This window comes from Hylobates moloch, unplaced genomic scaffold (genome assembly GCF_009828535.3).
Source record: "Hylobates moloch isolate HMO894 unplaced genomic scaffold, HMol_V3 SCAFFOLD_4, whole genome shotgun sequence".
NCBI classification, from domain to species: Eukaryota; Metazoa; Chordata; class Mammalia; order Primates; family Hylobatidae; genus Hylobates; species Hylobates moloch.
In genome coordinates this window covers 8,771,807-8,786,335 of record NW_026652279.1, presented here as the reverse complement: position 1 = coordinate 8,786,335, position 14,529 = coordinate 8,771,807, and the positions used below count along the sequence as shown (strand labels likewise).

The following is a 14,529-nucleotide window of genomic DNA, read 5'->3' as shown; positions in this document are numbered from 1 at the left end:
CCTCCCCCAACTTTCTCTGGCTCCCTCTCTTTCCTGCTCCCGCTTCACCCTCCCCCCTCCACCATGAGCTAAAGCCTCCTGAGGCCTCACTCTCAGGTATTCCTTTATGGTAATGCAAAGTGGACCAACACAAAAAAGTAAAACATAACATGATTTTAGGCCAGATCAAACAGAACAAAGAATTTACCAATATAAGTGAACTAACTTGCTTTAGAATTTACAAAGTATTATATATATAAACTAGTTCATTTTTTACCAGAGGACAGGTATTCAATAGATTAAAATCTCATTCCATTCTATCATGACATAAGGTATTTCATGATTTTTTACCAGATTTTAATTCTGCAACACTCACTAGTCAGATATCGCTTTGCAACACTGGAAGTTTTCAATCAGAAAAGGTTTTATTGTAAGAAACAATGACATCAGGTAAAAATGCAAAAAATTGTGCAATTATGGCAAAATGTTTAAAAATATCTACACATTTGCCCCCACAGGACTACAGTACTTACTACATACCTGAGCACTGAACATTGAATTCCATTTTAAACTGCTTTACATAGGGAATCTGATTCCTTGATGATCACATCCATTTGTTCTCATGACCAGTAAAATCATCTTGATGCTTAAGCATCAACTTCGTAGAACAGAAAACAAAGATGGAAAATAAAGAATACAATTTCTACTTTCCTATAACATAGTTATACCAAGTCCAGTTTTCAATGTGTGAAAAACATATAGGAAAGTGCTACATACATTCTTCAAATGCAAAAACAAAGTTAAAGTGGAACTGGCATATGTTAGACCTACATTTTAATTCTGTAAGTACCCATTGTGCCTTTTACTTAAGGTCTTATCACACTATGAAAATGCACCTTAAATATCTAAACATAAACCCACACATGTCACTAATCTTAGTTTTCTAGGACCTCTTCTGAATCCATTTTAAAAGTGGCAAAATATCCCAGCTATATAATTTAAACAAATAGTTCTTCATACAAAATTCAATATATATTCTACTCCCATAACAAATCGTAAGCCTTGCTTTTGACACACTTAACTTAGATCGTACCCTCAATATAAATTGTTACAGGCAAAAGATCAACTGTTGTGCAGGCTAAGAGAATAAATCTACTGTTGAATTAGCCACAGTATGCCATTCTCTTATATAACATACAGCCCATGTAAATTGCTAACTCAATGTTGTATGTCATGTTTTCAAGTAATGCATTTTTCTAAATACACAAGATTGTCAAAAAGCGGCAGGAAATCTTATTCAACAAAGCTTTCAAAAATAAATTACATGAACATCTCTTGCAAAAAAAAATTGTTTTTTTTCTCTGCTCAGCAATGCAAAACTGTAAAGAATGATTTTTAAAACACACAGTAATAACTCCAAAACATCATGATGATAAAAACAAAAACAAAACAGAAGATAAAACTGGGGAGGTAAAAATGTTGACAAAGTTTATACAGAGATTACAGACATACTATCACCACCAATAAGAAGAAACCACGTATCTAGCTAAGACTAGATTTTAAAATGTTAATTCTAGAAATGCTGTCCATTTTAACTTCTGCTTCAGAAAACATTCCCTACTTGTAGAGATCTATGTAAAGCAGTTTGGAAAGTTTCTGAAAAACGAGGTATGTGATGCAAAGAGGCAATGTTTTCAATTTGTTTCACAGTATCACATTACAATTTGTGCAAGATTTTTAAAATACGAACCATGCCAGTTTGCTTTCAAGTGAATACAAATATTGTGATTGAGGGCAAAATCTGTCCTACGCTTATACCCTTTATGAATTATGCGAGGCTTAGTAAAATATGTTACTGATCCAAATGCCTGCCTTAGGTATACAAATAAGTTGGTTTGTCCTTCATGTTAATATTCCTAACTGATTGTTAGAAATTCATCAGTTAAATGCAAAAAATGCTCTAGTACCTAGAAAGCTATGGTTCTGTTCACTCACTCTTTTCCTTTTCAATCGCCTTCAGCTAGAAGGAGGATTCCACTGTAAAAGTATTCATCACTGTTAAGCGCAAAAATGGAAAAAAAAAAAATGAGGTTTTAATTGTAATATGAAACTTAAAGACATTAAATTAGACCACTGCAGGAATTTTGTTTCTGGAAAGCAGAATTTTAAAAGTAGGTATAAAACTTCACATTATGCTCTGTGCAGAAGAGAAATAAGTTACCTTTCCTTGTACCAATAATGAATGGACAGGTAGATGGAAGAGCAGGTTGGGCTACAAATGGCCCATGTTAGTGCAAACTGGGTATAATGTTCCTACTATTCTAAGATTGAGTCCAGTTGGATGAATAACTGGCCATATCCTCCTATCACATAAGTAGAGAATCTTGTGAAATCACAAGAGTTCAACAGGTAAAGTACTATGGCCATGAAATCCACACCAATTTGAAAGATAGGCATAGGCTCAGACCATTTAAATCTATCTAGTTATACACATGAATTAAGTTAGACTAGCACCAGCCACCTGTGAATATGAGCACTTTTCCAGATTTTCACAAATGAGACAGTGTTAGCACTTGAAAAAGTTATCAACAGAAAACTGCCACTTTAAAACTTTAGCTTAACTTAAAATTACATGGGAAATGGAAACAATCAGACTAAAAGCTCTTTCTGAGACTAATTTTTCCTTCAATCTACCCTAATAATAGAACACATTTAAATCTCGGTACACTTGAAAACAGTACACAAAAATAGATACATATAAATATTAAGAATGAGGATCTAAGTTAGTGCTTCTCTGTGTTAGAGAGGTCACAGCTAATGTCCTAGCGATATTGCCTCAGATTGTTACCCGTATTTAAAATCAAAAGTCACATCAAACAAGTTTAGATGTCTTTACCCAATAATACCCTAAATGCTCTTACAAGAGTGCATAGTTGTCCTGATTCATCTGGTACCTCAGTTACTATTTATCACAAAATTATAAAATGAAATGATTAATTTTATGCCAGGAAAAAAAATGCTGATAATTGCACTTTGTTATCTTTTCCTTACTGAAATGAAATGTCACAAGGATGAAGGAACATCCCTCCCTACCCTGCAATCTTTAAGCATACCCATTTTCCACATATAAAACTCTCTCAGCTTTCTGAAATACTGTCAGCACTCTTTTGTATCAAAGACAAGTTTCCTAAGAATGAGATGCCAGTGATGCACTAAGGCCTGCTACTCATTTAGAGTACTACTCATTTAGAGTACTTTCTGAAGACACTGAGGATACAGTTTAGCAACAGCACATTCAAAATGCCGGCCAAGGTCCCAGAGCCGATCTGGGGTCTCATACACTTTCATCCACTGGTCAGCAATGTCATCATATTGGTAAAGGGAATTTTTTCTGCTGGTTCTGAAGACGTGTTCTTCAACAGTCACTTGAGTAGCTCGAACAAATAAATGGAGTTTGTTCTGAAAAAGTACCAGTTTAAGGTATGGATTTATGGACTGATCACATGGAAAGTCTTTCTTACGAGTCCATTTATTTAGCTCAATATCATAGGCTTCTACAGTAAACATACGTTGATGATTTCCACAGGTTCCAGCTACGTAGTAGATAGAGTCCTTGTATACAGCTGCTAAGCCCTGGATTCTAGGCACAGTCATGGGGGTTAAGAAACCCCAGTAGTCTTTTTGAGGCTCATAGAAGAGGAAAAATTCTCCTAAAAAAAGAAAAAGAAAACAAGAATATGTACATTTTTATGTTTGGTTTTTGGTTATATGTTGTAACTACAACCTCTAAAGATTAAAGGGCATAATTTTCTATATATTTCACTTTCTAAAACATTTCTTTTATAATCTCTAGAGATACATTCATATGGGTTACAAAATACCTTAAAACTTTGTCATTCCATGACACAATATAACAGATAATATTATAATCAACCAGAATTGGGAAGTTTGTATTGGGAAGGTACAAGGAGTTACTTGGGCTTGATGGCAGAATTGTTAAGAGCTTGATTCTGGCCGGGCACAGTGGCTCACGCCTGTAATCCCAGCACTTTGGGAGGCTGAGACAGGTGGATCACTTGAGGTCAGGAGTTTGAGACCAGCCTGGCCAACGTGGTGAAACCCCATCTCCATTAAAAATACAAAAATTAGCCAGGTGCGGTGGCAGGCACCTGTAATTCCAGCTACTCAGGAGGCTAAGGCAGGAGAATCGCTTGAACCCGGGAGGTGAAGGATGCAGTGAGCCAAGATCACGCCACCGCACTCCAGCCTGGGTAACAATGTGAGATTCCATCTCAAAAAAAACAAAAAAAACTTGATTCTATTTGCTCTATCCAATTTGTGTGTTTATAGAAAATTCATTTTACTCTAGCTCTAAAAAAGCATTATTAGTAATGTTCAGCCAGTAAGACCAAAATGCATACATTCATAAATATGCCATGATAAATGTGTATGCTATTTAATTAGAAGACAGCAGATGGAATTGTGCAGATTTATGCTTATGGGTCACTGATATGCTTACCTGAATGTTGCTATAATGCAAAGAGAAATATTCAGCAGGAGAAAACATGACTTTAATAACGCAGAAAACACATACATGGTTTGTGACATTGACTTTGAGTCAGTTTCTATTTTGATTTGACAATAAAAAGGTATGCTGAGTCAGACTGCCAATATGAAAATGTCTGAAAGAATTAGTGAAGATTTACAAGAGTTTTGCTAATTATAGCATTTGTTTAAAATCTTTGTAATAAAAATCTGAACCCTTTATGAACAGATTAAATGATACTTCAGTAGCCACAGATAGTACAACATAAGCTTCTGACTATGCATGTCAGGTTTATTTATGTAAAGAGGCTTTGTTTAGATTAGAAATACCAGATTCTAAATTGAGCTTCCCCTTGAAAACTGTTTTGAACTAGGGTTACTCTTATCTACAAATTCAACTACCTCCTTCATAACGGTGATGCTTTGCCTTCAACCAACTTAAAATAGCTTGTTAAGCTCCCAGATTTGCTCACACATCATCTGCCCTTAGTGCCTAACTTGGAACAGGATTGTTGATAAATAAGGTAGGAAATTTAAACTGTGTAACGTGTGCTACTTCTCTATAAATTTCTTCTAGATCAGAAAGTAAAGACGACACACCAAAGAAGTTGAATGTTAAAATCCAAAGTACTCTTTAATAAAAGTTAAAACTAATAATATGCAACTAAGAAACCCTTAGGGCTTCAGAGTCCTCTTATGTAAAATATAACCTCAAATTAAATGATGTTAATAATTCCAGCCCTGAAATTCTATTAATTCATTGCTAGTTTGCTTTAGTATTTGCATTAATATACAAACTTCGCATTCCAAATAGGAATCTAATTCTACCTCTATCAACTAATAGTTAGGCAGTAAGACCAAAATACACACATACACAGACAGCTTCATCATACTGGATGACATAACCTATCCAAGTATACTGGATGGATTATACATCCATTCTTATATTCCATTTTTCCACAAGACAGCAAACCCAAATCATGGCCTGTGCTTCTATTTAACTAAACTAAGGAACCAGAGAGTACAACTCCTTCCGAGGAATTAACTTGACACTGAACTTAAACAAATGAGCTCGGACATTACTAGGAAATTTTTAGTTAAATAAAGGATTAGAGCAAGGAACACAATTTTTAAAAGAAAACAATGGTGGGAGGCCAAGGTGGGTGGATCACTGCAGGTCAGGAGTTCAAGACCAGCCTGGTCAACATAGTGAAACGCCGTCTCTACCAAAAATACAAAAATTAGCCAAGCGTGGTGGCAGGTGTCTGAGACTGAGGTGGGAGAATCATGTGAACCCAGGAGGCGGAGGTTGAAGTCAGCCAAGATCATGCCACTGCACTCCAGCCTGGGTGACAGAGTGAGACCCTGTCTCAAAAAAAAAAGAGAAAGAAAGAAATGAAAGAAAAGAAGGGAAGGGGAAGGGGGAGGGGAAAGAAGAAAGAAAGAAAACAATGGGATAAGGGCAGTCATGCATCAATTAATGACAGGCACATATTCTGAGAAATGCATCATTACGGATAGTTGTCCTTGTCCCAAGAACATCATAGTGCATACTTACACAAACCTAGATGGGAGCTTACTACACACCTAGGCTACACTGTAGCCTATTGCTCCTAGGCTACAAAACTGTATAGCATGTGACTGTACTGAGTACTCTAGGCAACTGTAACACAATGGGAAGCATTTTTTGTATCTAAACATAGAACAAGTACAGTAAAAATATGCTATCATAATCTTATAGGACCACCATTGTGTATGTGATCCATCATTGACCAAAACATTACACGGCACATGACTGTATATCTTCAAAGAAACTGCTCCTTTTCCTTAAGTAGTAGTGTGAGAAAAACATCGATTAAGAGACACATACGAGGAATAAGAATGTTGCTATTATCTACACTGCATTAAACATTCAAGCAACTAAAATGTGTAAGAAACCAAATAAAAATATTAGTTATCACAAATCAGAGCCTTGAATCAAATGTCTTATTTACTCTGACTCAGTCAGTCTACCTCTACTGTATTTTTGCCAAAGTAGTAGTCCTTAACAGTTAAAAAAACAAAAAACAAAACAAAACAAAACAAACACTACATATATCAGGACAGTCCCACTTAAAATGGCAAACCAAAAAAAAGTGACATCTCAAAGTTTTCCAGTGAAAAAAATTGAAAATGTATTATGAAAGGCAACATGAACGCAGTGAAGGTGAAACTTGAAGACTATACTTCCAAACTCTTTGTAATTAAATTTCATAACTTTTGCAATAATAAGGCTTATATAAAACTCTTTGGTAACTAAATAGTATAACTTAATTAATGCTTTGTTCTTTTCTCTTTTAAACTAATCCAGTAAATTCCATAGAATACCAGTTGCTACAGCATCTCAATTTTACTCAAGAGCAAAAACAGCCATGTAACAACTTTGCTATTTATTTCAAGTCCTACAAACTACTCTGAAATAGTTATCCCAAAATGCCGAACTATTATTTATTAAAGAATGTTTTCAAAAATAGTTATTCTACATGATATCAAGACACAAAATCATTATAAAGTATAGGATTATTTTAGTAATTTAACAATACCTGCCTTTTTTTAATTCAAGAGTTTATTTTCTTTCTAGCTCTTTACAGAACAGACTGTTCCAATAGTTTGATAAGCAGGCTGGAGGTATTCCTCAATTAATGGGAACACAACTGTTTCAGTATAATTAAGTAAACCACCACCTGACGTGTTACCCTTCCATGAAAAACTAAATCACTTAGGCACCTACCCTGTAAAACATAGATCTTCTCTTTGTACTCCACAGCATTATGAAATTCCATTGCAACTGGCATTGCGCAAACAGTCATCCAACAATTCTCTCTACTGTCGTAGCACTCAACAGATTTTAGTGAGTTTCTCCCATCACCTTCATAAACACGACCTCCGATTGCATACATTTTACCACAGCAATAGACAAGTTTGCAGCCTATTCTGGCTCGAAGCAAGGATGGTTTGGATAGCCATCTATTGGTGGAATGATCATACATCCAGAAATCATTTTCTGCCTTATGGTCGATGGAGACCTCACTGCTGCTTGGCCTGTACCCTCCTGCAATGTAAATGTCATTATCTGGTGATACAAGAATCCCAACTTCTCTCAGGTCATTTGGTGGTTTGCATAGTTTAAACACCCTTCCTGTGACTATATCTAGACAAGGCACTGTTTGCTTCTTTCCTGAGTGTTTGTGGGCAGCATCAAAACAAATGATCATTTCAGAAGCAGTCATTCCAAGCCTCTGTGTACAGCCATTGGTGTTGGATGGTCCCTTTTCTACACAGCTTTTGGCTATAGCCTGTGCAAACTGAGGTGGAATTTTCTCTATAAAGGTATCTTCCATCAGAGGAAAACGTATGCATTTAGCAAAAATTTCTGGAAGGTGCACTTCTCTTTCATTCTGTTCATGTTCAAACCACCTTATAATGCTTTCATAAACATGCTCTTCTCGGTCTACATTTAAATCATCACTGTCTAGTATACTTATCAGTTGGTCTTTTGTCAACTGGAGAAACTCTTGTTCTTTGGTGACACACAGAAACTTCTTACGAATGTATTCTTTTGATCGATCTCCGAGTTCCTGATGACCATAATGATCAGCAAAGATAAAGACCCCAATAGAATTCTGTGGGTCCAAATGACTGATCATATACTTAGCACATTGGTCTTGGATGGAAGGAATCTGGAAGATGCTAGCTGCAGTGAACAAGGCTTGAACATTGGCCTCTGTGAGAATAACTCTGGAGGTGTAGGCATAGTTCAACACTAAATCCATCGATTCAGCTTCAACTCCAACTATTCGAACTTCTTTTTGAGTACTTTCTGTAAGGCCGCTAGTGAACATAGATCTAAGAAGGAAAGAGTGGTTAATATTACACGTGTGCTGTAAATCAAAATTATTGTGGGAAGATTTTAAAAGTACAAAGTTACCACAAAGATAACCTTTTGAAACAGAATATTTCCTAAAATAGTCCCTGATATTCTGAATAGGAGTAAAAATTGATGATGTATCAGAATGATTTAGTCTGGCTAACCTCAAAACCCATATTCTCAGGGCTAGCCCACTGTGTGCCAACTATGAAAAAAGGAGAGTACACCTAAATAAATGCAAATCAAAAAGTGACACACATATTCCAGGTCACTTTATTTTCCTAGAAGCCTCTATCCAGTGTTCTGGTCAAGTTGCCTTAGGGACATCAGATCTTAAATTGGGCCATGCCAGTCAGAAAGCTTAAGAATACCGGCCCGGTGTGGTGGCTCACGCCTGTAATTCCAGCACTTTAGGAGGCCAAGGTGGGTGGATCACATGAGGTCAGGAGTTGAAAACCTGCCTGGCCAAGACGGTGAAACCCCATCTCTACTAAAATAAAAAATTAGCCGGGCGTGGTGGCACATCCCTGTAATCCCACCTACTCAGGAAGCTGAGGCAGGAGAATCACTTGAACCCGGAAGGCAGAGGTTACAGTGAGCTGAGTGCCAGCCTGGAAGACAGAGTGAGACTCCATCTCAAAAAAAAAGAATACCTATAAAGGTATCAACATGATACATTAGCATACAAAGAAACAAACTAATAAAAACTTTTCATGTCCTGCTGAAAATTACAAGGCAACTTGTATCCAAAATATATCTTTAAAATGTTCCTCTTAGAAAAGCAAGAAGTTCTTTAAAAGTACCTATCCTCCACCTACTCCTTTTTAAAACTGTCATCTTTTGAATGCTGCCTTAACCATTATAAGTAATATAATAATCACTTCACTTACCCTTGGAAGTTTTGAGAACATTTGCTTAAAAGGAAATACTTCATTTTCTCAAAGATACCATATTTTACCTACCTAAATCTAGACATAAATAAAGATTATGGTAGAGTCAATATATAATGCCTCTTTTAAACAGAGTTTAATAGTTAACCGATTCTTTGAAGATAATGGTTTTTAAAACCCCAAACTTTCACCTTTGACACCAAGTTGGTTTTTTCTATTATTAAAATATTGTTGCATTTATGGGATTTTCTTGACCGAAACATGAAGCAGCCTGGCTCTTTAAGTATTAGTCACTTGCAAACACCATTTGCCTTTCTTTTCGCTCCTTTAGAGTTTCATTCTAGATGATCCAGACTCATCCTATTTAATTTTTGTGATGTTATGAAAAAGGAATTGCAAAGATTTCCAGTCACTTAAAAAATATCTCTCAAATTCATGGAATTAATTTTAAAATGCAGTATGAGAAACACTGGAGGTACAAGGACTCAACTTGCTGCCCAGGTTAATCATCTTCGAGTCCTGTTTTTACTTCTACGATGTACATTTTAATTTAGTATCACACTGGCTTTTTTGATGACTAAAAACTAGATGTTCCTACGTATGTGCTGGTTTTCAATTCAGGTGCTGAAAGACTCACCTATACAGCTACCAGTTAAAAAGAAAAATAAAGCCCTGCATTAGAGAGAGATTAACTCCCAGAGGAAGACATTACCACATATCCCTTTATCAAGGGAACTACTGCTGACTTGAATAGGCTCGTCTTACACACAGGAGTGGTCTGACACTTCATGAGTTTTCCTCCGTTCTAGTAAGTTCTTCATGTAAACTCAACACAAATGAAGTCAGGGCACTTCCTCACACAAAATCCAGAGCAGCAAAAAATTTCTAATAATCATACAAATTTCAATTCTGATGAGTTACTGGTATCATGAAAGAGCCATTCCAGATTTCCAGCCGTTCTAATTCTTCCACTAGTGATGCAAGATGTAGAAACATTAAGTATGACTTTCTACATCCCACACAGGAAGCAGCACTGGTACCAAGAAACTTCGGTACAAAAACCTCTAGCAAGAGATCAAATTCTAATCCTTGAGTTTTCTAGCCAAATTTCTTTACTTCAACGCACATATCGTATCCCCAGAAAATTTCTCAAGTATTTTTTACTCCTTTTAAAAATTGACTTAATAAAATTAAAGAATTTAAGATTTTAAGGAATCAAGAAAATTAGGAATCTATCATAGCATACTTCTTTTAAAGTAAAAGTTTTTTCTAGGTCTTCAAAAATAAAAAATGAAACTGCAAGGTGAAAATGTCATACTTATGTAAAGTTACTAAGTATACTTATTAAGTATTATACTTAAGTATACTTAATATGCATACATATATCATACTTATGTATGCTTACTAAGTATTATACTTAATAAGTATACTTAGTAAGCATACATGACATTTAAATGATATAATCCAGATTATTAAATTTCAGTAAGATATAGACATTTTTACTTTGCAGTTTTTGTTTTGTTTTGTTTTTACTATTCAAATGCAATATACAATAAAAATGTTTTAAAGGAAACTGTACCCACTCTCGTTCCTTAAGAGTCATATGGCGACTAAGAAGCCTGGCTCTGCAATCAAATGTAGCCTCTGCCATTTACTTGTTGGATAGATGATTTAGGCAGGTTATTAAAACTTAATCTCACTGAGCCTCAGCTTCTTCGTAAGTAAAATGGAACAACAACTGTGCAGAGATAGGATTATAAAGATTATATAAGGCAATACATGTAAAGTAAGCTTAGCCTAGAGCTTGATAAGTAGTAACTGTGACATATATTTAAACATACAAATGACCTAACCATATCTAATAGATAATCTGGGTAAGTGAATCTCACCAAAAGTTTCCATTACCAGGCCAAACTTCATACCTTCTGCATATGTGAGTTTTTTTTTTTTTTTTTTCAGCTCACTGTCTGGCAATGATTAATACTTAGTAGTCCAATGACCTACCCTAGGCAAGTCTAAACGGTTACATCACAAGCATCAGACTGAAGTGACTATATTTAACCCAGTATTCTGAGAAAGGGGAACCAGAAACTACTGTTGGAACATTATATGGTTATGTGCCCTATAAAGGTAAGCACCTTCAAAAGGAAAAATCACATTCAGAGTGTGGTTGATAACTTTACCATTATTTATGCACCACTTGTGAATACTGAAAGGCTTAAAGTGAGCATTTGACACAAAAGAAGTTAAGCCCACGCAGAAAACTGCCTTTTCCACTAATCTTAATGTAGGAAGTTATTTTTCAGACCTCAGTTTTTAAATTTTACTTTTAAAAGTTTTATTACTATAAAACAATATAAGTAAAAATAAAAACTTCGTTTAACGTACTTCTAGAAATCCTGGAAATTACTAATTTGGGGCCTTAGGCACATAGAAACTGTATTCATTCTTGCTTTGACCCCCATAGCATTTAAACAATCTATTGAGTGGTAATTTGTTTTTGAAGAAACATGCTACATGTTTTAAACTCTTTTATAAAAGAGTCCCATACACTAAAGAAACATGCATTATGGATAACTTTTTGAAAGAAATTCTAGATCAGCACTGTCCAATAAAATTGCCAATGATGAAAATGCTGTATCTCTGTGCTGCCCAATATGGCAGCCACTAGCTGCAGGTGACCACCAAGCACTCAAAAGGTGTTTAGTGTACCTGGGGAACTAAATGTTTTATTTTATTTAACTTATAATTTAAGTTTAAACAGCCACACATGGCTACTGGCTGCCATACTGACCAGCACAAGTCTAGATTTTCTGGTCATTTACCTCAAACACACACACACAGGCCCACTAACTTAAAAACCAATCACCCGAAATCTAGAAGAATCCCTCAAGTCAAAAGAAGGTCTTAGTAAGAGGGGACCTGTTTTCTAGTCTCAAGAAACAAAGTCATTGGTTTCATTTCATTATGGCATCTCAATATAAACGTCAAGTGGACAATACTGAGGGGGAAAGGGAGCTTGATGCAGATACCAACAGAAGTTCCTACCATCATCATACCTGAAGTAAGGGCTGATTGCAGCAAGAACGTTTCTATGACAGGAAAATGTTTTCCCGTGATCCACTTCCACTACAATGTCTGTCAACTGTCCTTCATCGTACATTGTTTTGAGTTGCTTAAGAATACTGCAAGCATGGAAGGGGTCCATGGCATCGCTGGCTGGGTCTGAAGATGGAATCCCATTCGGTGTTGGGGAAGACTTACTTAAATCTAGGAGGAGAAAAATCGTACAACCACAAGAAGTGCCGAGCCAGTTACGGCATCGCGGGATTTTTCTGTTTGTGTGTCTGCTTGCTAGGCTTTTCCCCCCTATAAATATATACAAATGTCTGTGGATATACGCACGACCTCGTGGGACCGCGAGTTTAGGATCTGGGAGACAGAGGGCGGAGCGCGATCGGCGGAACAAGTTCAAAGGCCAGCCTGCTCCTGCGGAGCCCCGGCGAGCCCGGCACCCGTGCTCGCGGAGGGAACGCGCTCGCAGCCCAGGCGAGGCGTCTGCGCGGACTCCGCTGAGAGCCGAGGGCAGAGCCTCACGAGGGAAGCTCGAACAACGGCGGCCTCCGGTGCCCCCTCAAGCCGCCTCCCGCTGCCTCCTGGGGCGCAGCGCCGGCGGGTACCCAGCCTCCCCATCCCGGTCCCGCCGGACCGCCCACCGCCCTCCGCACCATTCATCCTCCCTCTTCTCATTCCCCTCCACCGCTTCATCCTTCCCTCTAGCTCCGCACAGCTACGTCCTCATCCCACTGCCTGTGGCCGGCCCTGGCTCACCTTCCCCCTCACCTCCCTCCACGCCGCCCTGGCCACCACACGACCCACCTGCCGACGCGGCCATTTCTCGATGGGGCCCCGGCTCCAGCTATTTAAAAAGGAAATGTCATTTCGCTTCTCTAGCTCCCGGGTTCCGGCTCTTCTAAGCTTCCCCTGGCCAATGGGGTGTCCTGTGCATCTGGCTCCGCCCCTAGCCTCCGAATTCCTGGCGCTGATTGGCCACAACCCGAGCACATGCGTGTCGGGAAATGTAGTTTGATTGCCCCGGCTCCCGCGTGGTCCGGGTCGGGCGGAGGCCCAAGCCGGGAATTCCTATTGGCTGATTCGGGTGGAGGTGGAGAGCAGGGAGCTGGCCAGCCTGTGGCCGTCGAGCGCGCAGTGCCTGCCGGGAGAGGTAGTCTTCTGGCGGAGGAGAACTGTCATTCTGAGGGGCTGGGGTAGGGAAAGCTCTTCAAGTGCGAATTTCCCCATTTTAGGCCTCTCTCCTGGCCCGCGGCACATTTTTTTTACCTTTTTCTTCTTCCGTAAACTTCCTGCCAGTGACTAGCTTCCGGTATGAAATCAAGCTCTGCGTGAGAGCTGTAAAACCAGAAAAATTTGGAAATGGACAGGAGGGCTGTTGTCCAAAAATGCAAAGGAAATCTGACGTCCCACCCTGAAGAAAAATATCAGAAGGCCCAAAAGCAAGGCGTCTCTGATGAGTCACCTATGACACCCAGTTGAAATAGCATCGCCTTGGCCGGGTGCTCTGGTTTCCACAGATTAACTTGGTCTGGTTACAGCGGCTGCTTAGGATCTTTAACTCCCACTGGTGCCTTGCTTTTCTAGCACACCCAGAGAACACCTGTTCCGCACGTGAACATTTTAGAGGGATCCAAGATGCTTTACTTTTTGCTCTTGGGAAATGGAGGGGATACAATACTAAGTATTCCGGAATTTCCTTTGAAAAAATACCGGAATGCCCTGATCCCGGAGCCAGGGGTGATTACTGAAGCCCTGGCTCTTTAGTCACTATATGTGAGAACTGACATAAGACCTTTCAACCCCTGAGCACTTAGATCCTTCATCTGTAACGTGAAGAAATAGTAATCCGTATTCCATCGATTTCATAGGCTGCAACCTTTTGGAAAGAAAATCAAAATTTTACTATTGACGAATTTTTATTTACTCATCTTGTGTTTCTAACATCTAACGGAGTGCCTGGCACATTATAGATGTTTAATATTTTAAAAATAAATGTAAGGTGCAAATGAGCTAACATTGGGAATGCTATTTCTAGAATGTTAAAATGTAAGGAAGTATCAGCGAATGGGAAGAATTTCTAGTAGCATACAGTGTGCACAACTTTTCTAGCACTGAAAACATCAAACAGTTGAA

The 14,529-nt window shown here is 38.1% G+C and overlaps 1 protein-coding gene across 1 annotated transcript; it reads right to left on the bottom strand.

Annotated features, from left to right (window-relative positions):
* Window positions 1-381: 381 nt before the first annotated feature.
* KBTBD8 (kelch repeat and BTB domain containing 8) lies at window positions 382-13,313 on the bottom strand. The gene is made up of 4 exons (XM_032149459.2): window positions 13,201-13,313; window positions 12,381-12,591; window positions 7,295-8,409; window positions 382-3,689 (listed from the first exon to the last, which is right to left on the bottom strand). The coding sequence occupies exons 1-4, from the start codon at window positions 13,214-13,216 to the stop codon at window positions 3,226-3,228; spliced, it is 1,806 nt and encodes a 601-aa protein (XP_032005350.1). The 5' UTR covers window positions 13,217-13,313; the 3' UTR covers window positions 382-3,225.
* Between the last annotated feature and the right edge of the window lie 1,216 nt (window positions 13,314-14,529).

Excerpts from the sequence above, each read along its gene's own strand:
- KBTBD8 (XM_032149459.2), bottom strand. Across the intron at positions 8,410-12,380 it reads GCAATCAGCCCTTACTTCAG|ATCTATGTTCACTAGCGGCC; the intron begins GTATGATGATGG and ends TTTCCTTCTTAG. Across the intron at positions 3,690-7,294 it reads GAAGATCTATGTTTTACAGG|GAGAATTTTTCCTCTTCTAT; the intron begins GTAGGTGCCTAA and ends TTCTTTTTTTAG.